This window comes from Orycteropus afer, unplaced genomic scaffold (assembly GCF_000298275.1).
Source record: "Orycteropus afer afer isolate SDZICR_OR568_19922 unplaced genomic scaffold, OryAfe1.0 scaffold00193, whole genome shotgun sequence".
NCBI lineage: Eukaryota > Metazoa > Chordata > Mammalia > Tubulidentata > Orycteropodidae > Orycteropus > Orycteropus afer.
In genome coordinates this window covers 4,988,830-5,009,476 of record NW_006921780.1, presented here as the reverse complement: position 1 = coordinate 5,009,476, position 20,647 = coordinate 4,988,830, and the positions used below count along the sequence as shown (strand labels likewise).

At 43.1% G+C, this 20,647-nt stretch overlaps 1 protein-coding gene across 1 annotated transcript in view; it reads right to left on the bottom strand.

Moving 5' to 3' along the window:
• Nucleotides 1-17,359: 17,359 nt before the first annotated feature.
• VANGL2 (VANGL planar cell polarity protein 2) overlaps nt 17,360-20,647 on the bottom strand; it is a 32,508-nt gene continuing 29,220 nt past the window's right edge. Inside the window, exons 6-7 of the mRNA XM_007947714.2 lie at nt 19,349-19,580; nt 17,360-17,620 (exon numbers count right to left, since the gene is read on the bottom strand). Coding sequence (XP_007945905.1) covers nt 17,360-17,620; nt 19,349-19,580 — 493 coding nt within the window. The remainder of the gene's footprint in view (nt 17,621-19,348; nt 19,581-20,647) is intronic.

Below are 20,647 nucleotides of genomic sequence, written 5' to 3'. Positions count from 1 at the left end.
ATTGCCCAACCTTCCTTCTGAGGAGTGGCTGGTGGGTTTGAACTGCCAGCCGTCTGTTTAGCAGTCAAGTGCCTTAGGCACTATGCTACCAGAGCTCCTCCTTATTTGCATACTCCTGCCAAATCATTTTGTGGAAGTTACAAGCCATGGTGAGAAAGACCATACAAAAGAGATCACACACTGCAATCTCTGATCCAGATGGTTCTTGTCTTCTATCAGTATCCACGAAACTTTGGCAGGCAAAGTTGTTAGCTTACAAGCAGGGTAAAATCTCAGACTTTTCACAGTTCTTGACAGTTTTTGGCAAAAAGGATGGAATATTGACAAAGTCATGGCTTTCTGGAAAAGAAAAGTACAAGGAAGGGCCAGGTTGGTAGATATGAGAAGCAGCCTGTGATGAGGTACTGAATGCTGTCATTCAACTGGTATTCAAGGGGGTAGGGTAAGTGTTCCCACTGTTCTACCTGTTAATGAGGCAGAGGGGTGAGAGTTAGGATTGAAACCAGCTGCCCAAATAATGGTTGCTTGTTACTCATTATCCACCCAATGGGAAGAGGAAGGAATGTTATGACAATTGCAGCAGTAAGCCCTGCAGCACTAGATAAAATGTAATATGGTAGTGGCTGCTTAGTTGAGGGGTATCCAAAACTAAAATAGATAGTGTTGGCAGTAGATACAGAGGTTTGGGTAGACCATAAACATAAGTTTAGATAAGCTCAGGTTACTGACAGACATTTGAAACTGAAAACAAATTCCAAGCTTTGTTTACTGGGGCAGAATCACACTTAAAAGTCTGGTAAAGTCATTGCTCTCTGCCCTAAAAAGAACCACTATCTCTATCTTACAATGCAATTATAAGTTGAACTACTTCATATTAATTGTTTACAGAAAGTCTTTCAAGAGAATGTGACATTAAGGTGAGATCTGAATGACAAGCACCGGACATGGGAAGAGCAAATGGTCAGCATCCCAGGTAAAGAGAACACCTGATGCAAAACCTTACATTGAAAATGAAAATGAGGAACAGATAGGACAGAATAAGGGGACTGAGAGAAAAAGAGGAATCAAGGATAATGCTTGTTTTCTAGTTTGAGCAGCTAGGTGGATGGTGGTGCTATTTAACAAAACATGATTACCAGGGAAGAAGCAGATTTGAGCAGGAAATTGACTGGGCAATATTAAGTTTGACATGTCTCTTAGATGTCTATGTGTGGATGTGATAGTTGGAGCTGTGTGTCAACTTGGCTGGACCCCAGTTCTGTGTGGTTGTTCCCATGATGGGATAGGATGACTGTGTTCTGAATGGCCAATCTGCCCAAGGGGAGTTTCCCTAGGGGTGGGGCCTGCTTCCAGGATATCCAGGGACATCCTGGGAAGAGGGACATTCTTCTGTGGATTGGGACTTTGGTGTGTTGCCTACAACTTTCCATGAGTGAGCAGCCTACTGTTCGGCCTGGGGCCTGGAGATCTTGGATTCATCTTTTGTTGGAGTCAACAGCCAGTGTACTGCCTGCCAGCCTTGAGCTTCTCAGCCCCCTGCAGGGAAAAGCCTCCAGCCTGACGTTTCCTCCAGGGACTTTGGACTTGCTGGCTTCTATACATTTGTGAGCCATTTTCCTAAGATAAATTTATCTTGCTGGGTTTTATTTCTCTAGAGAACCCAGTCTAACACAGTGGACATCAAATAGGCACTTGTATTTATGAGTATGAAGGTATGAAGTTCTGGGGAGAAATCAGCACAAGAAATAGAGATTTGGGAATACTTGGCATACAACTAACATTTACCTGGTGTTTATCATGTGCCAGGAACTATCTAAGCAGTTTATGAATATTTTCTCAGTTATATTTCCAATATCCCTATGAGGTTAATATTGTATTATTATTCTCATTTTAAAAATGAAAGCGAGAGAATTTCCTCCCTAGGTCACAGAGGAAGAAGAGCTAGGACCAGAAGGAAAACTCAAGCAGGCTGACCCTAGAGCCCACACTCAGAATCACTGTTATTATTGTTATTGTTAGTTGCCATGAAGTTGATTTTGACCCTGGTGATCCCACATGTGCAGAGAAGAACTGCTCCATAGGGTTTTCAAGGCTATGACCTTTGGAATCAGATCACCAGACTTGTCTTTCAAAGTGTTTCTGGGAGGTTTCAAAGTGTTAACCTTTTAGCTAATAGTTGAGTGCTTAACCTTTTGTGCCACACTACATTATACTACCTGATCAGATAAAGATATAGATATAGATTCTATAGATATAGATATGTATGGGAGCTCTGGTGGCATAGTGCCTAAGGCATGTGACTGATAACCAGAAGGCTGGAGGTTCAAACCCACCAGCCACTCCTCGGAAAGAAGATCAGAAATTTACTTCCATAGAGATACCGCCTCAAAAACCCAAGGAGGGGTCATAATGAGTCAAAATTGACTCAATGGGAGTGAGTTTGTGAGTTTGGTTTTGTTATATATATATGTGTGTGTGTGTGTGTGTGTGTGTATATATATTTGTTGTTGTTATGTGCTGTCTAATCGGACCCAACTCATAGCGACCCCTCCTTGGGTTTCCGAGGCAGTATCTCTACAGAAGTAGATTGCCCCATCTTTCTTATATATATATATATATATATATATATACACACACACATATATATATCTGCTATGAGCACCTAATCAGTGGAAGAAGAGTTGCCTTTGGGGTGTGGCTGGCTTCCAGTATATACATAAAGCTTCAAGAAAGGTCTCCAGCTTTTTGGCACATTTGGATCCAGCATTTGGCTGAGTCTTCATCTCCAGTTCCTGGATTTGAATCAGTGGCCTGACATGTTGCCTACCAAATGGGATTGTGCCGTATGACCTGCCAAGCTTAGGTACATCAGCCTCAGTGACCAGTAGCTATGTGAGTTAAGAGAAGCCTCCAGTTTCAGGGTGCTTGGAACAAAAGGCACAGCTGAAGCCCAAGTGTAACAGGACAAGGACCCTGTGTGGCCCCAAATGAGCTCTTATCTTCTAGTGAGAAAGAATTGCTTGCAGAGACAGAGGTGGTTTGTAGAGAGCAAGCCTTTAATGAAACACTGCACAAGGCTATACAGTGGGACAGCAACTAGGTACATGGCACACTAGCTGGACTGCCAATGCTTTCCAGTTGGTTTACAGCAACTACAGGGGTATAAGACAAGGAAGCTACACAATTGATGAATCAGGTGCTCAGGGTTTTCCTTATATGGATTCTTGGCTCCTTGTGCTTTTATCTTCTGGATAGGTCCAGGCATCTGCATGTCTGCAGATCAAGATGGACACTGTCACCGGGTCTCACATGCTGACCCCACAACCAAGAATCTGCAATAAACAATCTGGCAATTTCATACTTTCCTAATAGCAGTTTCATTAGTCATAGTTTCCTATATTTTATAATCATTATCAGCAAAGGCTTTTAAACAACCTAATTTCCAACTTAACTATGTGTCCCAATTTTCCAGTTCCTATCAGCAGGGGTAGTTTAAGCAATTTACAAAAACGTAGCTTGGCAGCTTCCACTCCTTACATGTGTCCCTGTCTGACAAGGTTGAGGAGCCTTCACCCAGCCCCTAGAGCTGGCACTCCAAATTTGGAATCCTAGCTTCCTCAACTGCAAGAGAATAAATTCCCATTTGTTAAAACCATCCACTTGTGGTATTTCTGTGATAGCAGCATTAAAGAACCAAGACAGTCTTAGCTCTCTAGTGCTGCCATAACAGAAATACCACAAGTGGATGGCTTTAATGAATAGAAATTCTCCCCCCACACACACACAGTTTAAGAGGCTAGAAGTCCAAACTCAGGGCACCAACTCTAGAGTAAGGCTATGTCTGTCAGCTGCAGAGGAAGACCCTTGTCTCTTTTCAGCTTCTCTTCCTTGGCTTTTTGGTGATCTTCATGTGACAAAGCATCTATATTCCCCATCTCTGCTTCCTCTCTGCTTTCTTAATCTGCTCTTTTGTATCACAAAAGAGGTTGGCTCAAGATACATCCTACACTCCTTATGACTATGAGACCAGAAGAACTAAATGGTGCCCAGCTACCACTGTCAACCACTTGCAGGGGGATCTATGTAGGAGATCCCAGATAGAGTGGGAGAACAATGTGGGAAAAAAATTCAAAATTCAAAATCATTAAAAAAAAAAAAGGACCAAGTTTGCTAGTTTAATAGAGCCTGATGGAACCCCTGAGACTATGGCCCCTAGCTGCCTTCAGGTCTGGAATTGAACTCACTCCTGTGGCTTCCAGCCAAACAAAAGACAGGCAAACGAGCTGAACATTTACATTAGGTAGCTACACTCTTTGGAGAGATCAGTCATGGGAGAACAGAAGGGCTGTGTATGCACAAGGAGACAGTCTGGGGGGTGGAGCAAGACTGCATGGGAGGGAAGGACACAGGGAAGAGGTGGCTATGGGAAGGAAGTGGGAGGACAGCTGTTGCATTGTGGGAGATTACAGTCAATGTCATGAGAAAAAGTGTATGTGAACTGCTGTATGGAAGATGAATTTGCTCTGTACACTTTCACCCAAATCACAATAAAATTTTAAATAAATAAAAGGAAAAAAAAAAAAAAGACACATCCTACACTAACACCTCATTAACATAACAAAGAAAGCCCTATGCCCAAATGGAATTTTAACGACAGGTATAGCACATATTTTGGGGGGCACAGTTCAACCCACACAATTAGTAAAGTATATCTGACTTGAGCACTGTGCTCTTTTAAAGAATTATCTATGTGAGATCTAATTGACTACAATTTGAAAGGTTAGACAGGAAGCTCAGGAGGCAGTAAGTTTATGTTGAGAGTGATGGAACTGTTTGAAAAAGGATAGTAAGACTGGTTGCACAACTTGAAGAATGTAATTTGATGTCTCAAATTGTTGAAATGGTGCATCTTTTGCTGTGTGTACTTTCACCAAAAAAAAATTAAAACAAAATTCAAGGGAAAATAAAATTTTAAACTGAAAACACTTAACTCACAATTCTCAGTAGTAAATACCGTTTCAACAAATGCTGATAAGCTTTGGCAAGGCCAAGGTCTACAAAGACTCTGCCCTCAGGAAGATCTCTAGCATCTGAGGAAATGCAAGAACCATGTTTGTGTGTTGTAGTATAAATATGAGAAGTTTCCACAAAATTTCTCCTCTCTTTAGTATTAAAATATAGTAGTCCACGTATGTATAAGCAGGGTACATTAGATGCTTCAATTCTTCCCTCGCACATTTAAAACTTTTTCCTTAGAATAAAAGCTTCATGTGTAACTTTTAGTTCAGTTGCTATAGCTGGTTCCTAATAAAATAACACTCACTCAGTTCCCCAGGGAATGTATTAACCTCCTTTGGCCAAGTGATTTTGACACTCATTTCTTAGGCTGCAATTCATTGCATAGTTTCCTCATTAAAGAAAAAGAGGAAGATCTTCTGGTCAAAAATTTTTTGTACCCTACCCTTTTAAGCAGTTTTCCCATGGAACTTTGATGACATTTTTCTTCCCCCCCCAAGAAAATCTTCCCTGACAGTCTCCACTCTCCCACAAGATTAGGTTCCTATTATAAGATCCTGTGGTGGTAAAGTTTGTGTGTCAACTTGGCTGGGCAGCTGGTGGTAGTTACTCCCCATGAGGAGACTGGTAATCATCTCCATGGTGGGCTCTACCACAAGCAGCTGAGTAGCTACTTTAGGGATGCAGTTTGCTTCCCGTTTATAAGTAGCAGCTTTGGGAATGTTCTCCAGCTTATAGCACGCTTGAACCCTGCATGTAGCTGTGTTGTTGTTCAGCAGCCTGCCATGATCTGCCAACCCTGGGACTGTCAATGGACTTGAGTTAATGGCCCGCCATGTGGTTTGGTAACATCAGAACTGTGCCTTTTTGTCTGTCAACCTTGGGCTTGTCAGTCTCAGCAACCAGCAGCTGTCTGAGTGAAGAAAAGCCTCTAGCTTCAGTGGGCCAGGAGCAGGAAGCAGAAGTGAACCCCAAGGTTCACCCAGCCCCTAAAGCCTGGCACTTTGAACTTGGACTTAAAGCCTCCAAACTCCAAGAGAATAAAGTCCTGTTTGTTTAAGCATCCCATTTGTGGTGTATTCCTGTCAGAGCGGCACTAGGTATCCAGAACAGATCCTATAGCCCTCAATAACGCCTGCATTATATCCATCACATTTGAAATTATGTGATCAGTATCTGTTTGAGAACAGAGACCACATCTGAGCTATTCATTGCCGTATCACCAGTGTCTAGCATATATCCTGGCACATAAAATGTGCTCTGTTGGATGACTGAATGAGTGAAAAGCACTGAACACTGATAAGGCCACTTCTAATCAATTGCATGACCTTGAAGTTCACGTAGTGATCACAACTTTAGCAAAGAACCTTGAGAAGGTACTTCTATATTATCAACATATGATTACAGTTTACTTTCATTTCATATCATAGATATACTGAAGTACAGTAAGCCACCTTATCTGAAATTCCCTAAAACTTGTTAAAACTCCTAAATTTCCTCTCTTCTACTGATCATAGAAAGGCGCTCTGGTGGCATAATGCCTAAGGCATTTGACTGCTAACCAGAAGGCTCAAACTGCTAACCAGAGGTTCAAACCCACCAGCCACTCCATAGAAGGAAGACTTGGCAATCTACTTCCATAAAAATTTACCACTGTGGAAACCCAAAGAGGGTAGCTATGAGTCAGAATTGACTCGATGTTGGCAAGAAGCTGCTGCATGTCTGTTATTTATATTGTAAACTCTTCTTTAACCTTTGTGGCCTTTAGTGATAATCTCATCTTGGTTCTTTTTTGTGTCATTATAAATATCTCATTTGGATCAGTTAAGGGGTCCACTGAACTCTTTCTGCATCAACTCCACACTTAAGGCCATCTCACAACATGTCATTTAAGAGTCCCATAAAAATCATAATTTGACAGATATGGTGCAACTCTATAACATAAGCTACACAAACTTTACCAAGCTACTGATTACATTTGTAAAATTTAGATCTCTTGACAATTTTGATCTGTGGGATCAAGTATCTTAGAGTAGGGCATGTTTGGGCCCCTCAAACTATCGTAGGTACATAAAGCTTCTTTTATGGCGTTGCTACACAAGGTAAGGTCTGCAGAAGATTTTCAGCAGCAGCATCACCCGGGAATTTGTCAGAAACACTGAATCTCAGGTCCTACCCGACTTGTTGAATCAGAATCTGCCTTTTCACAAGCTCTCCAACCACACGTGTGTTATACGCACTATTAAAGTTTCAGAAACTTTATTTTGGGGACTTACTTCAAGACAATTAAAACTACCTAAACATTCCACTATCTGTCATTTTGTTGTACTGTAGTGGCTTGCATGTTGCTATGATGCTGGAAGTTATGACATAGCTATTTCAAGCACAAGCAGGGTCACTCATGGTGGACAGGTTTCAGCAGAGCTTCCAAACTAAGAGGAGGAAGAAAGGCCTGGCAATAGACTTCTGAAAATCAGCCAGTGAAAACCTTCTAGGTGGGATCAATTGCTAGAGGTGGGCATCATGTTTGTTAAAGCAGAAGGTCAATGAGAGCAAGGAAGACCCTTGGTGAGATGGATTGGCACAGTAGCTGCAACAATGAACCTAAACTTGCTGGTGCCTATGAGGATGATAGGACTGGATGACATTTTAGTTCTGTTGTACAGAAGGTTGCCATGTATCAGAGTCAACTCAACAGAAGCTGACAACAAACATTTCAATCTCAGGAAGTAGGTTACCTGGTATCAAATTCTTCAATATGGTCCAAACCATAAGTACCAAATTGCTGACCAGTCCTTGACTACTAAAATCTACAAGTCAGCTTTCCCTGCTTTTTCAACTGAATTCCACCCTGAAACTAGAAATGCTGTGTTAGAATTGAAGATTGACATAAGTCAGGATCAACCCATGGTAACTAACAACAAATACGCAGAACACAAGTAGTCCTTCAACATCAGTTCTTTACCAATCAACCACACCCTCAAATCACACACTTCTATATCAGAAAGAACAAAACATTAACGGGAAATTGAAAGGGGCAAAACCTCCACCAAGTTAACTCTGCTTCGCAAATTTTCAGCTGTCACTGTGTTAAAGGACCACCAGACCCTCTTTTTCCTCTTCTGGTTGTCTGTATCAGATTTCCAAGCTCCAAAGTGACACAGTTTAAGAAATTCAGTGGAAATAACACACACTTTCACTTTTAACCTAATGTTTGTCCTGAATAAGGGAGCCACATGGACTGTGCCCAAAATCAAGCAGAAGGGATAGGACACAACAGAAGGTGCCCTTACATCAATATTTTTCAGCCAAATTATCACCCTTACAGGATATCAAAGAATGCAGTTGGCAACATCAAAATAAACATATCAAGCTCCATGCACTCCCAAAATGATGGTTTCAGTTTTTCCTTACTACTTCTAGGGAACACTTTACTTCTTGGATTGGCTACAACAGGTCACAAAATATTAACATTTCCCAATTATACTGAGTCAAAGCTCCATGTGCTCCTAGAGAGTAGAGCAATGTTTTATCTATCTATGTATGCCATTGCTTGTTGTTGTCATTAGGTGCTATGGACTAGATTATAACTCATAGCAACCCTATGTAAAACAGAACAAAACACTGCCTGGTCCTGAACCATCTTCATAATCCTTGCTATGTTTGAACTCACTGTTGTAGCCACTATGTCAATCCATCTTACTGAGGGTCCTCTTCTTTTTCACTGACTCTCTACTAAGTATAATGTCCTTCTCCAGAGACTGATCCCTCCCGATAACATGTCAAAAGTACATGAAACAAAATCTCATCATCCTTGCTTCTAAGGAAGAAGCATTCTGGCTATAACCATTGCCTAGCATACAGTAAGTGTTGAAGTAACGAAAGTCAATGCTTTGTCCAAGTTTCCTCAATTCTAAACTAGTCCTTTCTCTTACTACTTGGCATTTTGCTGTTAAGCTGTTGTTAGATGCTGTTGAGTTGGCTCCAACTCATAGTGACCCTATACACAACAGAAGAAAACACTGCTTTTGGAGTAAAAGCTATCCCAGTCAACTGCATCCTAAAATCACACACTTGTATATTAGAAAGAACAAAACATTAACAGGAAATTGAAAGGGGCAAAACCCCCCACCAAGTTAACTTCACTATGCAAATTTTTGCTGTCACTATGTTAATGGACCACCATTAACAACCGCCTCACAATCTTTGCTACACTTGAGCCAATCATTTTAGCCACTGTGCCAGTCCATCTCGTTGAAGGTCTTCCCCTTTTTTGCTGACCCTCCACTTTACCAAGCATGATATCCTTCTCCAGGGAACAGTCCCTGCTCACAACACAACCAAAGTACATGGAAGAAGTTTGGCATTCTCACTTCTAAAGAGCATTCCATTTGTACTTCTTCCAGGACAGACATTCATTCTTCCAGCAGTCCATGGTATTTTCAGTATTCTTCACCAACACATTTCAAAAGCATCAACTCTTCTTCAATCTTCCTTATTCATTGTCCAGATTTCACATGCATATGAGGCGACTGAAAATACCATGGCTTGGGTTAGGCACACCTTTGTCTTCAAAGTGACACCTTTGCTCCTTAACACTGCAAAAAGGCCTTTTTTTTTTTTTTTGCCCTGTGCAATATGTCATTCAATTTCTTGACTGCTGCTTCCAAGGGTATTGACTGTGGATCCAAGTAAAGTGAAATCCCTGACAACTTCAATCTTCTCTCCATTTATTGTGATGTTGCTTGTTGGTCCTGTTGTGAGTATTTTTGTTTTCTTTATGTTGAGGTGTAAGCCATACTGAAGACTGTAGTGTTTGATTTTCATCAGTAAGTGCTTCAAGTCGTCTTTGCTTTCAGCAAGCAAGGTTGTGTCACCTGCATATCACAGGTTGTTGGTGAGTCTTTTTCCAATCCTGATGGCACCTTCTTCTTCATATAGTGCAGCTTTTCAGATTATATGCTCAGCATACACACTGAGTAAGTATGGTGAAAAGTTACAACCCTGATGCACACTCTTCCTGATTTTAAACCATGCAGTGTCCCCTTGTTCTGTTTGAATGACAGCCTCTTGGTTTTTGTACAGGTTCCTCACGAGCACAATTAAATGTTCAGGAATCCTCATTCTTCACAATGTTATCCATAATTTGCTATGATCCACACAGCTGAATGCCTTTGCATAGTCAATAAAACACAAGTAAACATCTTTCTGGTATTCTTTGCTTTCAGCCTAGATCCATCTGACATCAGCAATGACAACCCTCATTCCACGTCCTCTTCTGAATCCAGCTTGAATTTCTGGAAGTTCCCAGTCAATATACTGCTACAACTATTTTTTGAATTATCTTCAGCAAAATTTTATTTGTGTGTGATGTTAATGACATTGTTCGATAATTTCCACATTCTGTTAGATCACTTTTCTTTGGGCACAAATATGGATCTCTTCCAGTCAGTTGGCCAGGTAGCTATCTTTACAAATTTCTTGGAGTGGAGTTTCTAGACTAAGACAGACTGGGAAGAAGGACAAGGCCATCCATTTCTGAAAATACTGGCCACTAAAAACCTTATAAATAGCAGTGAAACCCTGTCTGATATATTACTGGGAAACTTTATGAATAGCAGTAAAACATTGCTGTTAAGAGCAACTAGGATATGCCTGCCCTGCACTTTGCCTGTCCTTTTTAACAGGAAAAATGGACCTGATTCTCAGCCTAAAGAGAAACTGGGGAGTTGGACAGGGATTGTTTTTCAAGATATTTCTACTATTTGAATAGTCCTTTACTCTCTTCAGTAGAAAGAGTTGGCAAACTACTTCTGAAAAATGAGCCATTGAAAAACCTCATGGCTCATAGTTCTACTCTGAAACATAGAATTGTCATGAGTCGGAATCAATTCAAAGGTAACTGGTTTAGTTTTTGTTTTCTAAACAATCTCTCTAGCATCTTCCATAACCATTTGCACTGATGCCATAATGGTTTTCCAAAGGCTGACTTCCCCTACCCCGGCCTTCCTAGTGATGGGAAGAGCATTCCCATCACATGCTTAAACTGACAAATAAAAGTCAGGTGCTATTTTAAACCACACGCTTTTAGTTCTGTAGAAGCCTTTAAACTGGCCAAACAAAAAAAATAATGAATCTCTAAGCAATAGGACTGAAAATGCTTCTCTCTCCTCACCCAGGGCCCCAGCCCCAACTCCCTTTCTTGGCTGCATTTCAAAGGCAGAAACTCTAAAATCACACCTAGGCAGCAATGTTGAGGAAAAGTCCCTCCATGGTCCTGACAATCTACCAAGCTGAGTCCGTATCTTCAGTGACATATGAAATATTTCCATGGACAACACATCCTTTCAGGTAAAAGTTACAAATACCCTGTTACATGACAAATGGTTGAGAATATTACTTTTAGCAATCCACTAGAGAAGGTATGATCCCATAGATCAAATATTGAAATTTAAATCTCTTAATTCCTGGACCCGAGTTAGCAAAGGAAGCCAATGAGGGTAAATACAGACTTCTCAAGTGTCTGCAAAAAGTTAGCTCAGTGACGGCAGCACCAAATATCTTTACAAACCAAAGCACTTTAGTACCAGGCACTGAATAAATTCTTGTTAATGACCATCAAACTGCCATAGACCTGCTCCATGGGCTTTTCAAGGTTATATGATCTTTCAGCAGTAGATCACCAGGCCTATCATCCAAGGCCCCTCTGGGTGGGTTTGAAGCACCAATTTCTCAGATAGTAGTTGAGAAAGCCATTTGCATCACCCAGGGACTCCAACTAAAGACTTACTGAACTTAAAAGGAGGATCTCTGGTGGCACAGTGATTAAAGCATTGGGCTGCTAACAAAAAAGCTCAATGGTTCAAACCCACCAGCTGCTCTGTGGGAAAGATCATACAGTGTGCTTCCATAAAGATTTACAGCCTTGGAAACCTGATGAGGCACTTCTACTATGTCCTATAGTGTCTCTATGAGTCAGAATCGACTCGACGGCAGTGAGTTTTGGAACTTAAAAGGTATCTATTACATTAGGCCTTTCAAAAACCAAACTCACTGCCATCAAGTCAATCCTGACTCATAGCAAGCTCCATTGGGTTTCCAAGGCTGTAAACCTTTATAGAAGCAGACTGACTCATCTTTTTTCCATGGAGCAGCTGGTAGGTTCAAACCATTAGCCTTTTGGTAATAGCCAAATGCCTTAACCAGTACAACACCAGAACTCCTTAAATTTGGCCATTAGGAGCAATAAATTTCGAAGTACGCTTGGGTGGACATTTGGTCCCAATAAATCAAAAGTTGGCTTTGAGATGAAGAACTGAAAACAAATGAAACTTACTCCTCTGTAAGCCTGGTTACAAAAAGGACAAAGAAGTGAGAATGAGGGATGTAGTTTCAAGGGACCAATTTTGTTTTGTTTTTTTTTTTTGCATGAGAAAGATTAAGTGTAATTTTAAAGGGAGAAGTAAATAAGTATACAATCTCTTTTATATGCCCTGACTGTATTTAGGGTTTTATTTATTTATTCATTTGTAAATTTTTTATTGAGTGCTAATATACATGAGGAGCTAGTTTAGATGTTAGGGATACTGTGATGAACAAAATAATATCCCTCCTCTCATGAAGACTGTGTTGCCCCCTCTTGGTTCTTAAACAAACCTCTTAAAGGAGGAAATATCACTGACCTCTTTGGAATCCAGCCAGGCGGGTCTCTGCACTCTGCCTGCGAACACTTCAAACCCATGTGACCTTGTTGTTGTTGTTGTTGTTGTTGTGTGCCATTGAGTCAGACCCAACCATGTGATGAGGTTATTTGGTCTGCCACCTCCTGTAGACTGGGTGTTCCTCCAGAACAAGGACCAAAGCCTTCTTGTCTTTGCATCCTCAGATGCACCAGTTGCCATCGAGTCAGTTCCAACTCATGGTGACCCTATGTGTGTGTTAAGGTAGAACTGAGCTCCATAGGGTTTTCAATGGCTGGTTTTTCAGTTGATTACCACCAGTCCTTTCTTCCAAGGTGCCTCTGGGTGGATTCAAATTGTCAACCTTCCAGTTGGCAGCTGAATGCATTACCCTTTGCATCATCACCCAGTGACTACTTCCCAGGAGCCTGGCAAAGAATGCGATCAGGGAGGAGTCTGTTTGTTTTTAACCTCAGAAGGCTGTTCAACATGCTACATATTTTGCCCAAAGTCACAGAGAAAATGTCAGGTCTGGGCAGTGCTGGGAAGAGGGCTTGATGATGTTCAGTCACAAGCACCACAGGGCCAGCTAAACATTTTCATTTTAAATAAACAGTTTTTGCTAGAATATTCTTTTCTGTAGTGTCTAAAAGGTCAGAGAGAGAATAATATACTTATTTAGAAATGAGAAACATACTTCAGGAATTTTTCTTTATGATATGTGATATTATGAGCTCCTAGATGATCCATGTCTTTCAGTTGATTGCTGAAATCACCAACTATCCCCTGGGAAGCAATTGCTGTGGTGTCTTCTGTCCTAGACACCCCCACACCCAGCCCTCACCTTGGAGCCACACAGACACAAGTCATACAGATTGCTCCAGAGAATCTACCCAAAAAGTAACCTTTCCTTCTTCCTTATCCTTAACCACCAGCTAAGGGAGTCCTTCCCTTCTTACTTTTCTCTGTCCTCAGAATCAGGGTTGAGAACGAGCCATTTCCTTTCATATCTTCCCACTCCTTCCACCAAGTCCTTAGGAGTCCTGGAGCAATGACAAGCTCACACTGCCCCCTGCTGGCCCATCCACTCACTGAACAAAGAGGGTACATTCACTCTTCCCCTTTCTACTTCCACTGCTGTCACTCTATGTTCCCACTCTTACAACAAAAGCAAAGCAACAGAATGCCCCCAAAAAAAGTCAAATGTCTTTATTTTATATATAAAAAAAAAATTTGTACAGTTTTAGTTCCTATGTTTAAGGGGGGGAAAAAAAAAACTAAATTTGCCATAATGTTTAGATCCACTGCAAACTGTAAAAACAAGCTCTTTATATATTTAAAAAAAAAAAAAAAATTTACATTTTACAATTTTCTACAGGCATGCACAAGGTCTCAGCTCTGTAACCCAAAAAAAGAAAAACAAAATCTAGATCCGATAGTGGAAAATTCTACATTTACAATCTCACTTGGAGGGGACTCAAAAAAAAAAAACCCCTTCCTTTCACGCACAAAAGGACTAATCACAACACTCACACACCAGGACTGAATCCATCAGCAGGTACTGTCCCAGCAGTGGAAGGAGAAGACGGACAGACTGACGGACACCACAGAGAGGCAAGGGAGCTCATCTGGGCCCAACTGAGAAGGAAAGAAGCGGAAAAAGTCCCAGGGATCCTGATGTCTCATCCCAGGTGTTGTAGCAGGATTTGCAGTACAGAAGGGAAGGGTCAGGAAGTGAACAATTAAGGGCTGAAATGGAGGAGGACAGGAAGAAGAAAATAAAAGACTACAGATGGAAATATGCAGGAATAAGCAAGAGAGCACAAAAGACTATTTTAGGAGAACAGGACCAGTGGAGACAGTGGCAGAGTGGCGAGGTAGGTCAAGGACTGAGGCACAGTGTCCTGATGTGAAGAAGAAGAGGGCAGGTGTGCCAAAGAAAAGGGAAAGGCTGCCTAAATAGGTATGGTGGGGGGAGCTAGGATACCATGTAGTCATAGAAAGCAGAGGCCCAGCTACAGCATCCCCTATATCAATATGGGAAGGGGGCTGTAAGAAGTGGACACACCTTCCTACCCCACTGGATGCCCTGGTAGAAGGAGGAGAAAATCCAGCAAGTAGTGGGACAGGCAAAGTGGGGAAACTGCTCAGAGGGCCTGAGTCCGCTGCCTGCCCCACAGTAGTTCACAGCATGGAGACAGCTTCCCATGAAGGAGAAGCAAAAGACAAACACACATCCATACGCTTGACAGTTCATCCTGACGTTTTAACAAATAATAATAATAATAATAAAAGGAGACAAAGATACCACAGTTCTGACGCAAAGGACCAAAATGCTACCATTCTCAGTCACAGCCCTTAGTGCTTAAAAGAGATTGCTGGGGGAAACAATTTCTTCTTGTAGGAAAAAGGAATGAAAATATCACAGTGATTAAAAACATGGCAGGTTATTCAAATTAACACTCCCCTGCCCCTAACCTCGGGCAGCCACTAAGATCCCAAACATATTCCCTCTCCCCATCCCAACCCACTCCTCAAACCACACTCCACTCCTGCCCACAGAAGGCAGTGACCCCACAATCACCATCCAAGCCCCATTTTCCAGGATAGTGAGGTATTTAGAAATGTGACCCAGAGGGCCTCCTCTGAAACCAGGTTTTTGAAGAGAAGGAAAAAATACCTTCCCAGGAGCCCCAGGGCAGGATGTATTTCCACAGGCCTCCCCAAAGGCCCACAGCCCCAGTCCAAGACTGATCGGGAGGCCTGGCCTGAAGCCAGCCCTGCAGCTCAACCCACAGAGACAAGGCAAGCAGTGGCTGAAGAGGCCTCTCTAGTAAGTGGTAGAGGGGATGGATGTGCCTTTTCAGAAAAGAGGAGCAGCAGAAAAAACCCTGGTCAGCACTGGGCTTCGTCATCCCCAGGGCTGCCACACCAGAGAGGAGGTCTCCCTGAGGAGAGGTCAGTGGGAATCTCATGCCAGGGTACACCGCAACGCAAGTACCCAGTGAAGTGAGTTCTCCAGGGGAAAGGAGGGCCTATCAAGGGTGTTGTGTGTGTTTAGAGGACTGACTTAGTGATCTGCTTTCATAAAGATTACAGCCAAGAAAACATTATGGAGTTCTACTATGTATGACATGAGGTCACTTCAAATCACAGTCCACTTGATGGCAATGAATTTGTTTGTTTGGCCCAGGTGCAGGCTCCATCCCTGCCATCAGAACTGGTGGTCCTCCACGTAGATCCTGGCTGGAGAGAAATGAGTGCTTCCTAGGTCTATACCCCTTGGCTAACACCACCTTATTTAAAGGTGTCTGGGTGCACATTTACACTGACAGTATGTAGTAGAGGGCCAAGGAATATTCCTCAGAATAAGCCCTAAATTAATGAGAAACTGGATTTAGTGCAGAAAGTATGGAAGCTAGATGGAGTCAGGGGCCGAGTGCCTACAAAAGGCAGCAATCCTGGTTCCTTACCCTCATACAGAGGGAGGCCAGAGCCCAGAGAACCAGGGTGGGAGAGAGAAGAGGGGATGGCTAAAGAAAGGAGAGCCCTGAGGCAAAGATCTGGACTTAAGGCAGGGGATGAGGAGGGGCTGCCGGCTCCTCCCCTACAAAGTTGAAGCTGTCTCTCTGAGAAGAGAGACAGCAGGACTGGGCGGCTTGTGAGGGAAAAGAAAACATTCATCTAAGACCACGGTGTTTGAATCCGGGTCTGCACACCATTACATTTGTACAGGATCCATCCTTCATTGGGAAGGATAAGGGTAGGTGCAGAGGGCAGCAGTGCCATCTACAAGATCCCTCTTAGGCCCCAGGGGTTTATCCTGCACTTCCCCTCAAGTGCTGCCTAGAAAGGACAATTAGAAGAAAGGTATCTTCCCCCTAAGGCTCAGAAAAGTGGTCAGAAGGTTTCTGCCTCAGTTTGCCTGTGGTCACACATGACCATACAAATCAGAAAAAGAAAGTGGAGATTTGAAAGAAAAGGAAGGCTCTTCCGTGCCCTAAGTAGATGCGGATGAGGGAAGGAGGCTCAAATAGCCAGAAGCAAATGACCGTGGCAGGGAGAATCCTAACAATTTCTTCTTGGGGCAATGTGGGAGGGCCCAGGAGCATCCGTGCCACAAGACCTCATGGTTTGGGACAGGTGGACTGAGTGGGCAGGAGGGACAGTTTAACCCTCCATCTGGAGTACACGGTAGCTGCTGCCCTGGAGGAGTTTGGCACCACATTTCTCCTGTCCTTGCCCCCCAGAGAAACACTTGCTGGGGCTACTGGAAAGAATCTCTGTAAGAACCTGGGTTTTGAGTGGGGTCTCAGGCAGGAGAAGGTACAATTGGCAGGGCCCTGCCCTTTCAGAAGAGATGGTCATCCAGGCAAAGTAGGGAAGGAGAGAGAGGCACTGATTCCTGCAGGGCCTAGAAGGATACAAAAGTGACGGGCAGGGGAAGAAAAAGCGGGGACTTCCCAGGTACTGTTGGCAGCAGGATGGTCTCTCAGGGTTCACATGGGGTAAAGCAAGGAAGAGGGTGGGGGTAAGTTAATTCAAGTAAAAAAACAAGAGCAAGAGGAAGAAAGGGGGCAGGAATGTGGCCAGGCCTGAGAACGAGCCCCTCTGCCACTCTCAGGAGCCCCCCAGAGTCTCCCACTTCCACTCCTGTTGCAGAGTCACACGGAAGTCTCAGACTGCAGCCTCATAACAAACTTGTGCGACTTGGGATCCACAAATTCCTCGGAGAGTTTGAAGAAAGGGACCTTCTTGGTGCTGACCACTAGGCTGAAGTCCTGGCGCTTTAAGAGGAAGACGATGCCATCCTTGAGCCCATTGGTCACTGGCTCCTCGCTTACCAGTGTCCACTGTTTGGCCAGCCAGCGCTCTTTGTGATACTGGATGGTGGGTCCAGCTGCCAGGTACCGCTCCAGGAAGGCCTAAGGAGGGAAGAATGGGCTGCATAGGAATCTCTCCCATCCATCCCATTATCTTTCATTCCCTGGGGACACAGCTTCTAAAGCTAACCAAGATGCCCCAGCTCATTCTATGTGTATAAATTAGAATCTTCCTTCTTCTTCATACCTCTGGTATGGTTAGCACCAAGCTGGTCTGCACCAGGAGGAAGTCAGAAGTGCCATAGTTAAATAGCAGCATCTTTTTTTTTTATTATTGTGATTTGGGTGAAGATTTACAGAGCAAATTCACTTTCCATACAGCAGTTCACATATACTTTGTCTCATGTCATTGACCACAGTTTACCACAATGCAACAGCTCCCCTCCCACTTCCTCCCCATAGTTAACACTTCCCAGTGTCCATCCCTCCATACTCTCCTGCCCCCTGAGCTGTCTCCCTGTGCATAAGCAGCCCTTCCTTCTCCCATGATTGTTCTCTCCAGGGCGTGTGTCTACTTGAGGTAAATGTTTAACTCATATGCCTGTACTTTGTTTGGCTGGAAACCACAGGTGTGGATTCAATTCCAGACCTGAAGGGCAGCTAGGGGCCATAGTCTCAGTGGTTCTACAAGGCTCTATTGGACCAGCAAATCTGGTCCCAACCATCTTTTTTTTTTTTCCTCCAAATGATTTTGAGTTTTGTTCCACATTGTTCTCCCTCTCTATCCAGGATCTCCTACATCCCTTCCAAGTGGATGACAGTGGTAGCCAGGCACCATCTAGTTCTTCTGGTCTCATAGTTGTATAGGTTGTTGATTGGATGGTGTACCAGTCATGAGGACTGATTATTTCCATTAATTTTGGTTTTCTTCTTTGCTCTTGACACGGAGAGACCCATTGTTGCATCTAGATGGCAGCTTGCTAGCTTTTAAGATCCCAGTCGCTACTCACCAAAGTAGGAGGCGGAACAATGTTTTGTATAGTATGTTATGCCAATTGAGCTTGATGTCCCCTGTGACTATGGTCCCAAGCCCTCAGGATCAACTACTCGGTCGCTCTGGGTAGCTGGCTGTGACCAAGCAGTGACCACAACCTTGCCCCTTGTCAGCTCTACTATACACCTGGGGATTCTGATCATTCACATAAACTTATAGGACCATTGTCTGCCAACCCTATATATGATCTTGGATACACTCCCTCTTTCATAGACATACCTAATCGTTTAGCTTGTCCACCTATCTATCCATCCATATACCCATGTTTGCCTTCACTTAGAACTCAGTACTGTATATGCAAAAGGGTTCATATTTGTTGTCTGTACTTCCCATGTACCTTTCTATGTCTTTCTCATCCTCAATGCTGCCATATTGGTCACTCACATTTGGTACGTTAAACTGCAGCATCTTAAGTCACCTGTTAACCAAAGGTGGCTCAGGGGAAGCAATTCTAGTTGGCGATAGAGTTGCGGGGTGGGCAATGGCTTAAAATGAGAAAAGACTACCTGGTGGAGGTGAATGTGGGACTCTGGATCTGCAAAAGGAACACTGAAATCCCTGAGCCCTTAGAGATGAGGAAATATCTGGACCATCACCCCAAGAACCATGGCCCCCTTCTCCTCATCCACCTGAGAACTTCATCCCATGCAGAAATGCGATGGTTATGACAGGGATGAGCAGAGACTAGAAGGAGGAGGAGAGAAAAAGAGTAAGGGACTAAGAAAGGTCTAAGGCTGGGAGAAAAGGGAAGGATGGTGGGGACAGACCGGGCTTACCTTAGGCGTCATGTCATGCGTGATGCAGAACTCAAGGTGCTGCAGGATGCTCTCCATGGTGTGGTAAGGCTGCTGCTTGGTGGTCCGAAGGTACTTCTGCATGGCACGGGCCATGGATGCGAAGATGGCCTGGGCTGCCTCCCGGGGGTCCATCACCTCCCTGGGGTTCTTCTGCTCCTCTTCCTGCAGCCGCTTAATATGAGTGAAGGCCTCCTCCACTGCCACCACAAGCCTAAGGGACAGGAGGGGTCTGGACCAGACACCCACCTCTCCTCTTGCCCTGGCCCCGGCCCTCCGGCAGCCTGAGCAAGATCAGGCCTCTGTGCTCCCCTGCTGAAGCAATAAAAGCCAATCTGGGGCCAAGGGCTGCACTCTTGGGAGGGACAGGTGTGTGTGTGTGTGTATCTGTGTCTATGTGTGTTTGTGTGTGTGTTTGTGTGTTTGGGTCATGAAAAGCTTTTAGTTCCCAGAGACAAAAAAAATAGCTGTAGAGCTCAATAAGCACAGCCCAAGGACTCAAAGAAAATAAACCTAGTGTCAAACCCAGAGACAATTAGGAACTGGCTATGGGAAAGACTGAGCATTCCATCAAACCCATGAACAAACCTTCTTAAATAAGATCCCAGAATCCTTCTTCATAAGGTGAAAAATGAATGTATTACATCAAAATTACAGATATCTATTCAACACACCATAGCACGGGAAACGTTATCTGGCATCTGACAGGGGAAATTACATGCAGCATATAAAACCAATGAAGGATTAATACCTAGAATATGCAAAGAATATCTAGAATTCAGTACAAATCAAGAGACAGTCAAGAACTCTATAGACAAGTGGACAAAGGAGGTGAACAGACAGCCTGATGGCTACCAAACATACGCAGTAGTCATTTGCTAATAATTAGAGAAGTACAAAGTAAAACAATAATGAAGTACTACTTATCCATCAAAATGGGGAAAACTAGGAAGGTGAATATGATCCAAATACTGAAGATGCTGGGAGCATTCTATGAACTACTACACAATGGTAAGATGCAACAAACTGGATTGTATATACAATGAGTGCATCTCAAAGCACAATGTTGGAGGGTGGAAAAGAAAAAGCAGGAAAAACAAATAAATTTACATTAAAACATACAGAAACAAACCAAAATTAAATTTGCACAAGGTTACATACACTTTTTTGTTTTTGTTTTTGTTTTTATTAGGATTTGGGTGAAGATTTACAGAGTAAATTCACTTTTCATACAGCAGTTCACATATACTTTGTCTCATGTCATTGACCAAAATTTACAAT